Source organism: Chionomys nivalis, chromosome 2 (assembly GCF_950005125.1).
Source record: "Chionomys nivalis chromosome 2, mChiNiv1.1, whole genome shotgun sequence".
NCBI lineage: Eukaryota > Metazoa > Chordata > Mammalia > Rodentia > Cricetidae > Chionomys > Chionomys nivalis.
The window spans coordinates 20,874,637-20,888,711 of NC_080087.1; the positions used below are offsets into that span (position 1 = coordinate 20,874,637).

Below are 14,075 nucleotides of genomic sequence, written 5' to 3' on the forward strand. Positions count from 1 at the left end.
AAGCCAATGACAGAAAGCAAATACCTCCAATAGAAAGTGTTCAGTGGGGAATGGGCAGACTTCAGAGATGGGAAGGCTGCACAATTCATTCTCAAGTCAAGGAAGGGAGAGAAAGACTGACCAGACACAGGAACAACTTGGAGCAGTTAGTGTCCAGTCTCTGTGAAGAGGGTGGATTTTACTATGTGATTCATTTTCTAATCAAGAAAGCAGAATAGGAGTGGGTAGGGGCTCTTGTCTAGCGTGAGCAAGATCCTGAGTTCATTTCTAGTCCTGCAAGAAAGCAGGGTGGGGGACCAGGGAGGAAGGGGAGAGGACAGGGAGCAGGGAGGAGTTATCCTTGGTTCCATTCATAGCACACAAGAACATGAGAAAGATAATTTAAAAACGAAAACTGAGTGGCAATGATGAATCTGAATGAGTCTTAATAGTTACTGTAATGAAAGCAACATGAAGTCGTGGAAGGTTAATTAATGGGGACAGATTAAAATCTGTTTTTGTTTTTGATATTTTAATTTGTAATTGGGTCTCAAGTAGTCTAGGCTACATTTGAATTCACTCTGTTTCTGGGGCCAGACTTGAACTTCTCATCCTCCATCACAGCCTCTTGAGTGCTAGAATTGCAGGTGTGTCAACCATCATGTCTGTTTTTTTTTTTTTTTTCTTTTTTTGGTTTTTCGAGACAGGGTTTCTCTGTGGCTTTGAAGCCTGTCCTGGAACTAGCTCTTGTAGACCAGGCTGGTCTCAAACTCACAGAGATTTACCTGCCTCTGCCTCCCAAGAGTTGGGATTAAAGGCGTGCGCCAACCACCACCCGGCTGTTTTTTTTTTTTTTTTTAACAAAAACAGTCTTCCAAGTCTATCCTTGCATCCTCCTGCCAGGCCTCAGTATGTTTATTTAAAGTATAATGATGACATCTTCAAAACAAGTTTAAGAATATTAAAGATTGAAGCTGGTTAAGTTGGTCGGTAGGTAGAGATACTGGCCACCATTCTGATGATCTGAGTTTAGCTCCTAGGCTCCATGGTACAAGAAGGGAATCAACTCTAGTTATCCTCTGACCTCAACATCTACTCCAGGACACATATGTGCATGCACATACACACACACACACACACTCAGAGCAAATCAAAAAATAAAAGAATAATTAAGACTGGAGCACATTTATAAACTAGACCAAAAAAAAAACCAAAAAACTATCACAGTGGGGAAACTTTAAGATTTAAGACAGAGGGGGCTGGAGAGATGACTCAGCGCTTAAGAGCATTGCCTGTTCTTCTAAAAAAGGTCCTGAGTTCAATTCCCAACAACCACATGGTGGCTCACAACCATCTGTAATGAGGTCTGGTGCCCTCTTCTGGCTTTCAGGCATACACGCAGAAAGAATATTGTATACATAATAAATAAATAATTATTAAAAAAAAGAAAAAGATTTAAGGCAGAGCTCTGCTAAAAATAATGCCTCAAAGATGATGGTGATGATGATGATGGTGATGATGGAGATGATGGTGATGATGGACCTGATAGATAGTGATGATGTACCTGATGGTGATGATGGAGATGATGGTGATGATGGACCTGAGGGTGATGATGGAGATGATGGTGATGATGGTAATGGTGGTGATGATGAAGTTGATGGTGATGATGGACCTGATGGATAGTGATGATGTACCTGATGGTGATGATGATGATTGTGGTGATGATGGTGATGATGGAGATGATGGAGATGATGGTGATGATGGACCTGATGGTGATGATGGAGATGATGGTGATCATGGTGATCATGGTGATGATGGAGATGATGGATAGTGATGATGTACCTGATGTGGTGATGGTGATTGTGGTGATGATGGAGATGATGGTGATGATGTACCTGATGGTGATGATGGAGATGATGGTGATGATGGACCTGATGGTGATGATGGTGATGGTGGTGATGATGGAGATGATGGTGGTGAAGGTAAATGGCATTTATGAGATTACAGACATAGACCTTTCTTTTTTAGAGGTCAGTATCCTATTCAGATCTGTTAATTTCTTTTTCTTTTTAACATTAGTAAATGGGCCACTGTGGTGGCTTGAATAGGAATGGCCCACATAGGCTTATGGTTTTGAATGTTTGTCATTAGGGAGTGGAACTTCTTGCCAGAGATGAGGAAGTGTGGCCTTGTTGGAGGAAGTGTGTCACTGGGGTGGGCTTTGGGGTTTCAAATGTTCAAGCCAGGCCCAGAGTCTTTCTTTCTTCCTGTTGCCTACAGATCTAGATGAAGAACTCTCAGCTACTTCTGAAGCACCATGTCTGCCTGCATGTTACTGTGCTTCCTACCATGATGATAATGGGCTAAACATGCTGTGGAATAATCTTTGTACACAGTAAAGATATGTCATTCATTGCTGATTGCTCAATAGGTAGGCAGGATTATCAGGGCAAAGAGAATGCTCAAAAGAAAAGGGCCCAAGTCTGAGGAGTCTTGGGCCAAAAGCAGAAACAGCAACATGGGAAGTTCACAGAGGAGGTAAATGAACCTCAGGACAGCACATAGATGGATAGAAACAGGCTAATTTAAGTTGTAAGAGCTGGCTGGAGACAAGCCTAAGCTATCAGCTAAGAATTTATAATTAATAATAAGTCTCTGAGTGAATATTTGGGAATGACTGCGGGGACACAGAACTCTACCTGCATTTCTGTGTAACAACCCTGGTTGTCCTGGAATTAACTCTTGTAGACTAGGCTGGTATCAGTCTCATAGAGATCCACCTGCCTTTGCCTTGTGAGTGCTGGGATTAAAGGTGTGTGCCACCATTGCCCAGTTACATGTTTTTCTTTATAAGAGCTGCTGTGGTCATGGTTTTCCTTCACAGCAACAGAACACTAACTAGGAAAATCACCTCCTCTGCAGCAGAATCTTCTCAGAGGATTTTGGTTCAGACTGTCTTGTCAGCTCTCTGATCTAAAGTAATTCACCACCTTCCACTTCCTTGGTCTCCTTTACCCCAAACTGAAGTACATTAAAAGAAATACCCAAGGTCTCTTTAATTCCCAACATTCTGTGGTCCACAAGTTGATGCTTAGGTGGTGGAAATGATGTAAGGCCCAACAAAGAAAGGAGGCTCTGATTTTTGGTTTTTGGGGACAGAGTCTTATGTAGCCCCAGCTGACCTTGAATTTACTATGCAGTCAAGAATGAATTTGAACTACTGCTAATCCTCCTGTTTCTACTCCCAAGTGAAGAGATTATAGGTCTGTGGCATACCTTATCTCTAAAAGGAGGTGTTTGGACTGGAGATCTACACAATATGGCATTTAAGATGCTTTAATAACACAGGCTCTTTTTTATGACAATGAGACATGTCTGCTCCTGGCTGCACCAATCTACTTCAGAGAAGATAATGGACATCGAAGAAACTCCACAAAGAGTTTACTTTTTGTTGCAAAAGTAAGTCATTGGGCAAGAAAATGTCCCTCTCTCAACTACTGACAGTGTGCTGTCCTAAATAGATAAACAGGACACAAAAGAAAGTGACTGCCAAACATTGTCAAGACAAGGAGGGACAGTCCTTCATAATATCCTGCTTCTCAGAAAAGTCCATCAGATATGCTAGACCTGTAGGCCCCAGATGGATGCCCTAGCATTGTAGAGGAACTTTGGGTGACTGTCCAGGTAGCCAGCTGTTTCTGTCATTACTCACATTTTTTTTTTGGAAGTCACTTGTTTGTTCTTCCTGCTTACTCAGTTAATATTATTTCCTTCTTGGGTCTCTGAGGAAGTTGAGGACTAAATAGCTATAGTTATGGTTTTCTTGTTTACCTGATGCAGAAAGCAAGTAATGACAAAGAAAATTAAGTATAAGACTTTAGACTTGCCAACATCTTTAATCCCAGTAGCCACAATGACACACGCCTTTAATCCTAGTAGCCACCCTAGTTTGCTATAGAAACCAAGCAATAGTGGTGCATGTCCTTAATCCCAGAACTAGAGAGGATTATAAAATGGGAGGAAATAACTCTCAGTCCCAGTCTCATTTTGAGGTTTCCTGGAGGAAAAATCACCATTTTGGACTGAGGTAGATATAAGAGCCAGTGTCTGGCTGCTTTGCTTTTCTGGTCTTCAGGTTGAACCCCAATATCTGTCTCTAGGCAGAGACTGCTCTTATGTTTCCCAGCCACTCAGACTCAAATAACCATACAGAAACTATATTAATTATAGCACTGCTTGGCCAATAGCTTAGGCTTTTTATTAACTAACTCTTATATCTTAAATTGACTCATTCCTATTATTTTATCTTTTACCATGAGGCACATGGTTTACTGGTAAGGTTCCTATGCATCTGTCTCCTTCAGCAGTTACATTGAGTCTCTCTGACTCCACCTTCTTTCCTCTTCTATCTCCACTTGGAATTTCCGTCTTGCTCTATTCTGCCCTGTCATAGGCCCAAGTGACTTCTTTACTCATTAACCAATTAAAGCAACACATATACAAAAGGACTTCCTATATCATCTGTCTCTGAGTTTTTATTAATTGTGCTTCAGTTAAGAGCATTAGCTGCTCTTCCAGAGGTCCTGAGTTCAATTTCCAGCACCCACATGGTGGCTCTCAACCATCTGTATTGAGATCTGGTGCCCTCTTCTGGTATGCAGAGAGAACTCTGTATACATAATGAATAAATAAATATTTTTTAAAAGCTTTAAAAGCAAAATAAATTAAAAGGATGTTTGAAAGACTGGGAAGCAAAGAAAATTATGTTTCCTACTTATTGGCAGCTATATACATTATATATAATAGAATGGTTAGCTTATTTTAAAATGCTAGCAAAGTGTCCTCCCTCTTTTCTTTCCTTGCTCCCTTCCTTTTTATTTTTTTTATTTTATTTTTTAAAGATTTATTTGTTTGTTATGTATACAATGTTCTGCCTTCATGTATGCCTGCAGGCCAGAAGAGGACACCAGATCTCATATAGATGGTTGTGAGCCACCATGTGGGTGCTGGGAATTGAACTTAGGACTTCTGGAAAAGCAGTCAGTGCTCTGAACCTCTGAGCCATCTCTCCAGCCCTCTTCTTTGGTTTTTCAGTACCTCAGGTTCTCTGTATCTACTAGGCAAGGGCTCTACCACTCAATGGCATGCCAAGTACTGAAATGTACACACTGCTGATGACATTAAATCATTCCAAAATTTTCTACCCGGAAACCAAACTGTATCTTCAAAAAGCTGCCAAAGGAACATGGCTGGCACAAGGACAATTGTAATTGTTCATAGCTACAAGATTAAAAAATTTGGCAGGGTGTAGGGAACACTATCCAAAGTTCTGATTCATTGGCTCAGCATTTAGAACTGGGGTCCCTTCACCTTGTAAGCGATTGGAACAAGGCAGAAGTTCCACCCAGAGGTTCATCATCAAGTCTTGTGCGCTATTGAAAATTTGGAAAGGGGACATCTCACTTTGTAGCTGAAGAACGATCAAATTGATGATGATACCGTGTCTTGAAGGCTTAATATTTACAGATTAAGATGTCAATAAACACCTATGTTAAGAGTGTGAGACATTAGCTCTGTAGGGAAGCATGCCTCAGTAATGAAAACTGTGTAGCGTGAGCACACGGGGAGGCGAGCTTACAAATATCCTATGTTGTGTCTGAAACAGTGTAGTGAGATCGGTATTTGTTTTTGAACAAACAAGTGAATATAAAATGGAATCTGTTGCTGGGCAGTGGTGGCGTACGCCTTTAGTTCCAGCACTTGGAAGGCAGAGGTAGGCGGATCTCTGTGAGTTCAAGGCCAGCCTGCTCTATAGAGTGAGTTTGAGGACAGTCAGAACTGTTACACAAAGAAACCCTGTTTTGCAAAAAACAAAACAAATAACCAACTCCCCCCCCCCAAAATAAGGAAACTGTTGCCACATTAAGATGATGAATTAAATTATTTTTGAAACGTGTCTGTGCTGTTACTATGCTTACTTAAAACAAACACTGAATATTAGCAACCGAGCATTTACTCTACGCAGGCACTCCCTTATGTGTTAAATATTTTGAGCTCTATTTCAAAATTTGTTTTGAAGGACAGAGGCTCTTGTAGCCCAGGATGATCTCAAACTCACTACGTAGTTGAGGATGACCTTGAAGTCCTGGTTCTCCCAGGATCACAGGTACATGCCACTATCTCCAGTTTAATACTTTGTAATACTGCCTATTTGTTACCTTCTAACACAGGGTTGCTATTTTTCCACTTTCAGATTCAAATACTTTTGGAGGCAAGTTCAATGTTAGGCAGAAAGAGAGGAAGGGGGGCAGGTGTGAGGGGAAAGAAGGCCGGCAGGCAAACCAGCAGGCAGGCGCGCCGGCAGGCTAGCAGGCAGGCTAGCTCAGCAAACGAGTGTGGCAGAAACTGAGGCTCATGACCCTGGTGTTTTAGACCACAGGGTTCCCAGGGAATGGCTGAGTCAGTAACTCTCAGAACTCAGGGAGTTGAAGTTCTAGATGCCCAGACTCCCTGTGTAAACACTTGGTAGAACTGGAATGACTGAGTTCCTGAAACGGAGGGATAAAGGGAAAGTTCCTCTCCAAACAGCCACCGGAAGTGTACCCTTTCACCCTCTTGTGACGATTCCTCAATGCCTCACTGTGAAATCATGGAATGTGCTATGGAAGGTTTACATAGAGCAGATTTACAAATAGGCAGCAATGGCCACGCAAATAGCTCACACATGGAAACTGAACCCATCCAACCACAGCAAGCCCAAAGCATCAAGCGTCCTCGGCCCCGTAAGCCTTCTCAGCCTGGCCTCACGGCTCTTGAACAATAGCAAATATTCCGAAACCACATCTTTGATCCACCCATGGAGTTTCACTTTCTTGGTTTTTCAGGTCTTATGATTAACATGGTGTCACGTGTGACCAAGAACTCTTTCTGGGGTGAGAATTACGATTGCCTAGCTTGCTAGATGCCATTGGAATTGCATGTCTGCTTCCAAGGCAACTGTTCAGCCTCTGGACAGTAATACCGGCCATTTCCCACTAGGATTTCTTGGATACACAGTTTATCTTCTTTACTGTTCGCCTCTAGATTTTCCCCTAAGAGGTACTATTTTTGACCCATTGACTATTTCTCTTGACTCCTCCCCTTTCTGGCTGACTTGGAGTCCACTGCAAACTCAGCCAGGTTCTGGCTCTGGTCAACACTGTATTCCTGGGAGCATGAATGGCAGCATTTTGTATATTTTGAAGCACTCCATCTCCAGATTCTTTTTTTTTAAATTTTTTATTTAGTATGTATTCAGTGTTCTGTCTGCATGTATCCTTGCAAGTCAGAAGAAGGCACCAGATCTCATTATAGATAATTGTGAGCTACCATGTGGATGCTGGGAATTGAACTCAGGAGCTATGGAAGAACAGTCAGTGCTCTTAACTACTAAGCCGTCTCTCCAGCCCACCATCTCCAGATTCTTTAGTTTCATCAGCATTTGCTGTAAAAACAGGCCAGTTTTATCTCGCATGTCCTTATCAACAGTAGATAAAGACCTTGTACCATGATTCTGTAACTCCTGATTGTTTGGAGGACTGAGGTTCTCCATAAAGCAGTGAAGCCCTTTGCCTGCATCCTCCCAACAGAAGGAGGCAGGTTTTACTCAAGGACATTTATAATCTATGGATGAAAGTTGTCAAACTAACTCACAAGCTGTCAAATCATGTCAAATACCCATTCTTTTGATCTACACCATAAGATACCTCACTTTTATGTATTTTATTTATTTATTTATTTATTTATTTATTTATTTTTTTGGTTTTTCGAGGCAGGGTTTCTCTGTAGCTTTGGTGTCTGTCCCGGAACTAGCTCTTGTAGACCAGGCTGGCCTCGAACTCCCAGAGATCGCCTGCCTCTGCCTCCTGAGTGCTGGGATTAAAGGCGTGCGCCACCACCGCCCGGCTGATACCTCACTTTTAATGTCAAAGAAAAAAAAAGGCAGGAGTCTAACTGCACACTGCCCGTCGTCCCCTGAGAGCTTTCTGCTAATCACAGATTTATTCTGGGCCAGCCAATTAATCTGGGCACCATGCCTTGTAGTGGGCTGGGGCTGTGGGCCATTCAACGTCAATAACACCGTGACTTATACCATCTGTGCTGTGTACCCTCTTAACTTGTCCCTGGCGGGAATACATGAACTTTTATTTCTGCTATTATCCTCATATCCTGTCTAGACTGAAAACAACTTCTGAGCAACTCCCTTCATGTTCAGTGAATTAACAAACCAAGAGGTCAGCCAACCCCATGTTGCCCTTGCTAAGACTCTGGTGGGTCCTTCAGACTTCATCCTTGAAACTGTCAGGAACGAAGGAGAGACAGGGAAGCTCCATCTAACTGCTTCCGAGACCCAGAGAAGGGTAGCACTCAGGTTTCTGTAGTATGCACTGACTTCACTAAGTCACTGGGACAAGTCATGGAGGTTTTAGGTCGAAGTAACATTAGGTCTTCGTTTTGATTCTGGTTTGAAAGCCTCGGTGCTCCAGGACATGAGTGAACAGAGGGATCATTGTGTCCCCAGAGCTAAGAAGGAGAAGGACCCACTGGGCCACAGCACACAGATTCAGAAAGGGCAAAGTGGCCAGGATGCTGCTAGCAGGCTTTTTGGTTTTTGAGATTTTTGTCAGGGCGAGGATACTGATTGAACCCGGTAAGAAAACCTTTTAACTTAAAATTTTCCTTTTCTCTCCAACATCACCGTGGTGTCTTTAGTCCAAGAGGAGGGACGAGAAAGAGAAGAGTCTGTGATGGCTGGAGGAGAGAGAATCAAACTGGAAAGCCCACCAGGGTCCAAACTTTTGTTTAAGGAACTCAGATGAAAACATGCCACTTTGATTACGGGGAAATGAGCGTGAATGTCTGAGAAACAATTCTCAGACATCAGGCACAAGATAATACACTCAGCAGGCTCAGTAAATTCCTCATTACCATATAAATTGTCTCCAAGTCTGATCTACTAGGATATGATTAATAATTGGCATTTGTTTTCTTCCAGGGAGCTGAATGAGAAACCAGATAGAATTTCAAAGTTCGTTCCTAAATTCGTCAGGTGTTTTTTTCTTCTGCTTTCCGTAAACAAACAAAAAAAAAGGCTGTGACCAAAGTGGTGGGAGCCATGGGCTGCTGAGAGAGGAGCAGTGTGGCAGTGGCCTTGGCATTGTATGTTTATTCCGTGACATGGGGATGCATCTCCTCACAGACGGCTTTATAAAAGGAATGTTGCAAAAATCAGGGCCATTAGGGGCAGGACTTGCGCCCGCACATGGTGTTTTACTGGGAATTGTTGGTAGGATGCAAGGATTTCTGGGATGACTTCCTAGTCCTCCTTGTTTCCTTTTTGAGAAGCTCAAGCTCATTTCTGGTATAAATTTAATGCAACCTGCATTGCTCATGAAAATCTGGACAGGAGAACAGCGGGTTCATGCTGGAGGTAGTGCTCAGGGGAACAAGGTTCCCTTGTGGGAGTTTTCCAAAACTCAAGCCTTGCAGGAGGCAGGGAAAGATTAGCAAGTCAAGGGGGATCATACCAGCAAAGCAAGCCCTTTGATTTGGAGTTAACGCGGTACAGTTAAGCCAGCTGACACAACTATGGGCTTTCCAGCCTCGGCCAAGAGCAGGTAGCAACTTTGAATCCTGTGGGCCACTATACAACACACACACACACAGCAACATGTGACATAGTAACCAAAGCCCTCATTAGTTAGAAATGTGAAAAACGGCATCCCATCTGCTCTGCAAATGTCAGCACGCTCCTGCCACCTGTTAAGGGGCGGTGGGGTAGTGGAGAATGGCTTCTCTTAACACAGGTTTGTATTTTTATGCAAACAAAGAATCGCTTCTTTCAGTGCCCTGTCCTCAACGCTAACCTCTGCCAGAAATCCTTGGAATATCTTTGCTGTGGTGGTTGGTGCCTAGAAGAACACGAGCTGTGTTTAAATTCCGTGCCCTAGGAATCACAGGGCTTTCAGATTAGTTCAGGACACCTTGCCCGTGGCTCAGCCGACAGCATGGGCTTGTGAGCCACCCTCCCTCTACGTTCACAGTTAAGCATGAAGGAAAACCAGAGCCCAGAGGCACACCACTCTGAACTCAAATGTGTTTTCAGGGGTGAATCCTGAGACACCAGCGTGTGCAGAGGAAATGATAAGAACTTCCCCCAAAGATCTGGGCAGGAAGAAATCCTGTCAGAACAGGATGTCACATCTGCTTCCAGAGACCTCCATCACGAGGTCCGCGAATAAAATTTCCTTCTCACAATGTCTCAGCCCAGCTTTAAAATTTGGCTCCTTTGGCCTCTTTTCCCAATGGCATTAACTCCTACACCCTTGAAATCACTCTGTAGTCAAGAATGACCTTTGAATTTCTGATTTTCCTGTTTCTTCCTTTGAGTGTTGGGATTACTGGCGTGAGCCACCATACTTGGTATACATGGTGCTGGGTATTGAACCCAGGGCTGCCTCTACTCATTGAACCCCACCCCAGGTCCCTGGTTTCTCCCCAGCACCCTCAGTTTGGTATTGGTTTTGAGGTGTTTGTGTGTGTGTGTGTGCGCGCGTGTGCGTGTGTGCGTGCGTGCTTGTGTGTGTGTGTGTGTGTTGGTGCATCTCTTTCCTGGTTCACTTCGCATCACAGTGGGTCTCTGCCTAATGACTTGTCCCTCAAGATGCAATCAGATGCCACTTTTCCTAGAAGAGTTTTTGAATGGCCAGTCACACTGCCTCTACCTCTTCCCCTCAGCCAGAACTCTGCTCTTCCCTTCCCCCTCCCCTTCCTGCCACAGCATCCTGGAAAACGCACTCCCTAGACACCACCCTGCATTTTAATTGTTAGTTTCTCTCATTGTCTTTCAGACTGGAGCTGCTCCAACACAGGAACTACAAACACAGTGACTTGGGTCTCCCCACCCTCACCCCCATTGCTGTTCTTAGCACCTCACACAATGCTTGGACATGAACAATGTTCAAAATGTACGAGTCAACTCTTCCAGGGTTCTTACTGTATACTGAGTGCTGTCCTGTGCACAGTCCTAGCAGAACCTATCTCCCAAGGCTATTGATGCTGACTTACGCTGAGAGCAGAGGCGCATTGAAAACCTCACACTGAGCTAGTGGGCATGGATTTCAGTTCCTAATACTTCGTGATTTATGTCATTAATTCTCAGAACACACCTTTGTATAGTGCTACGACTACTTTTTGTCCCCTCAACTTGAAGATTTAGGAAGATGGGGCTGTGAGTATAGCCCAGTTGGCAGACTGCTTGCCTAATACCCGTGATGGCCTGGGTTCTAGTCCCAGCGATACGCAGTCCTTGCATGGTGACCAATACTTGTTAATGATACTAACACTTCAGAGGCAGAGACAGAAAGGTCAGAAGTTCAAGGTTATTTCCTGCTACCACAAGCTTGAGATCACTTTGGGCTGCATGAGACAATGGTTTCCAAATATAAACAAAAGAATAAACACATTTCTATCCTTTAGAGTGCCGTGGGTCAAACCCATGCACATATTCTACCAATGAACTGTACCCACCCAGTCCTAAGCCTGGCTTAGGGAGGTACATTTATGAACTGCAAAACCCTTTCCCAGCAGAGTGCAGAGAGTTTTAGTATACACAGCCAGTGGCTCAGTCAAGATGTAGGGTGTTTGTTCCATCACCCCACTGAATGAATCCCTTCTGCAGTTCAGCCCTCAGCTTCTCCTTCTACCCACAAACTCTGGAAGACACCGATTAGATTTGGGGTTCTACCATTCTACTCTTTCCAAAATGTCCTATGCACAGAATCATCTCCGGCATCTGGAACCTTCCCTGGGCAGGACACGAGTGTTATCTGCCTAGGTTACTGAGAGTACTGATACACCCTTTACTGCTGCCTGGCTGTCCACTATACGATGTACTACAGTCTGCATATTCCCCAGCTGGTGCAGACTTGGCTGATTTCTAGTTTCGTGTATCAAGAGCAAATCTATTATAAGCCAACATGAACAGATTTTTTTTAAAAAAATATTTTTAATTATTTTATTGGTATTTTGCTGGCATGTATGTCTGTGTAAGAGTGTCAGATTCCCTGAACTGGAGTTATAGCCAGTTATGAGCTGCCATATGGGTGCTGGGAATTGAACCCCGGGGTCTCTGAGTCATCTCCCCAGCCCATACAGACAGGTTTCATGTGGACATAAGCTTTTGTTTCCGTGGGGTCACTGTGTAGGAGTGGGATTGGGAGGTCAGATAGTCAGTGTACATATCAAACTGTTTTGTTTTTGTTTTTGCAGTGGCTGTGCAATTTCATATTCCAGAAGGGAAGTGTGTTAGAGTCCCCTCTGCCCCACAGCTGTGCTGGTACTTGCTATTGCTAGCTTCCTTTTGCGTCTTCTGAATGCTAATCTGGTTGCATTTCTGATTCATATTTCTCAGATGACTAATGGTCATGGGTATCTTTTGATGTGCCCTGTTTCATTCTCTTCTTTTTTTATTGAGTATTTACATAGCTAAGCATAGAATCTGGATACAAAATCTGTATTAGATCTGTGGTGAGCATGTCTTCCACTCCCCTTCTGCCCATGGCTGTCTTTTTGTTCTACAAAGTCTTCAAAGAGAATTTTCCATTTTGATTAGGTGCTAGCTATACTGGCTTCTGGTTTTGTTTTCATTTTGTGTTTTGGATAAGGTCTCACTGTGTAGCTCTGGCTGGTCTCCAACTCAATATGTCGACTAGGCTGGGATTGAACTCACAGGATCCCCAGCCTCGATGCCCCGAGTGCTGAGATTGATACTGTGCCATCATCATGGCCGTCCCGCTTTTTTCGGACAGATTCTCATCATGGCCTTAAGCTCACTGTGTCGACCAGGCTGGCTACACACTTGTCTCAGTCCCTCTGCCTCTGCCTCTGCCCACCAAGTCTAGGGTTACAGGCAAGGGCACTACAGCCAGCCCCCTCCATCTTTCCTTTCACAGGTCTCTTGTTTTAACCAAGAAATTTCACCTAGCAACGTCACCAAAACTTCTTACCATTTCTTCTAGAAAACATTTCTAGCTTTAAAATTTACATTTAAGTCCATGATCTCTTTAGTGTTGTAGTTTTGTTCATTTAGTTTTTCTTTTCTTTTTGTTTCTTGAGACAGGGTTTCTCTAAGTAGCCCTAGCTGTTCTGGAACTCTCTCTGTAGATCAGGCTGGCCTTGAACTCAGAGATCCACCTGCCTCTGCTTCCCAAGGGCTGGGATTAAAGGCGTGTGCCACCACTGCCCAGCCTATGATCTCCCTTTAAAAATGTTACTAGCAAAGCCGGGCGGTGGTGGCGCACGCCTTTAATCCCAGCACTCGGGAGGCAGAGGCAGGCGGATCTCTGTGAGTTTGAGACCAGCCTGGTCTACAAGAGCTAGTTCCAGGACAGGCTCCAAAACCACAGAGAAACCCTGTCTGGAAAAACCCAAAAAAAAAAAAAAAAAAAAAAAATGTTACTACACCTTCCTGTCGCGGCCGCCATGGGAGCAGCCATGGCCCATGGCCGTGGGCCTCAACAAGGGCCACAAGGTGACGAAGAACGTAAGCCAGCCGAGGCACAGCCGGCGGCGCGGGCGCCTCACAAAGCACATGAAGTTCGTGCGGGACATGATCCGGGAGGTGTGCGGCTTCGCGCCCTTTGAGCGGAGCGCTGTGGAGCTGCTCAAGGTGTCCAAGGACAAGCGCGCACTCAAGTTCATCAAGAAGCAGGTGAGCACGCACTTACGCGCCAAGAGGAAGCGGGAGGAGCTGAGCAACGTGCTGGCCGCCATGAGGAAGGCGGCGGCAAAGAAGGACTGATCCCCTCCCCGTTCTCAATAAACGTTGCTGTGGCGCAAAAAAAAAAAAAAAAAAAAAAAAGTTATTAGCATATATCAATCATATATAACAATGGGTCTTGTTATGATGTTTTCATGCACACATTTAATGTGTCTTCATTGTATTCACCCCCATCTCTTTGGGTTTCTCTGTGTTAATCTTTGTAAAGGGAATTGTTCTAGCTTGCATGTGACGTGCTCTCCATAGGTTTGCGTGTTTGCATATGACGTGTTCTCCA

General features: G+C 44.0%; 1 protein-coding gene across 1 annotated transcript; it reads left to right on the top strand.

Annotated features, from left to right (window-relative positions):
- The first annotated feature begins 1,757 nt into the window (after positions 1 to 1,757).
- Positions 1,758 to 13,819, top strand: LOC130863922 (60S ribosomal protein L36-like). Its single transcript, XM_057754254.1, has 2 exons — positions 1,758 to 1,862; positions 13,511 to 13,819. The coding sequence occupies exons 1-2, from the start codon at positions 1,758 to 1,760 to the stop codon at positions 13,817 to 13,819; spliced, it is 414 nt and encodes a 137-aa protein (XP_057610237.1).
- Positions 13,820 to 14,075: the final 256 nt, after the last annotated feature.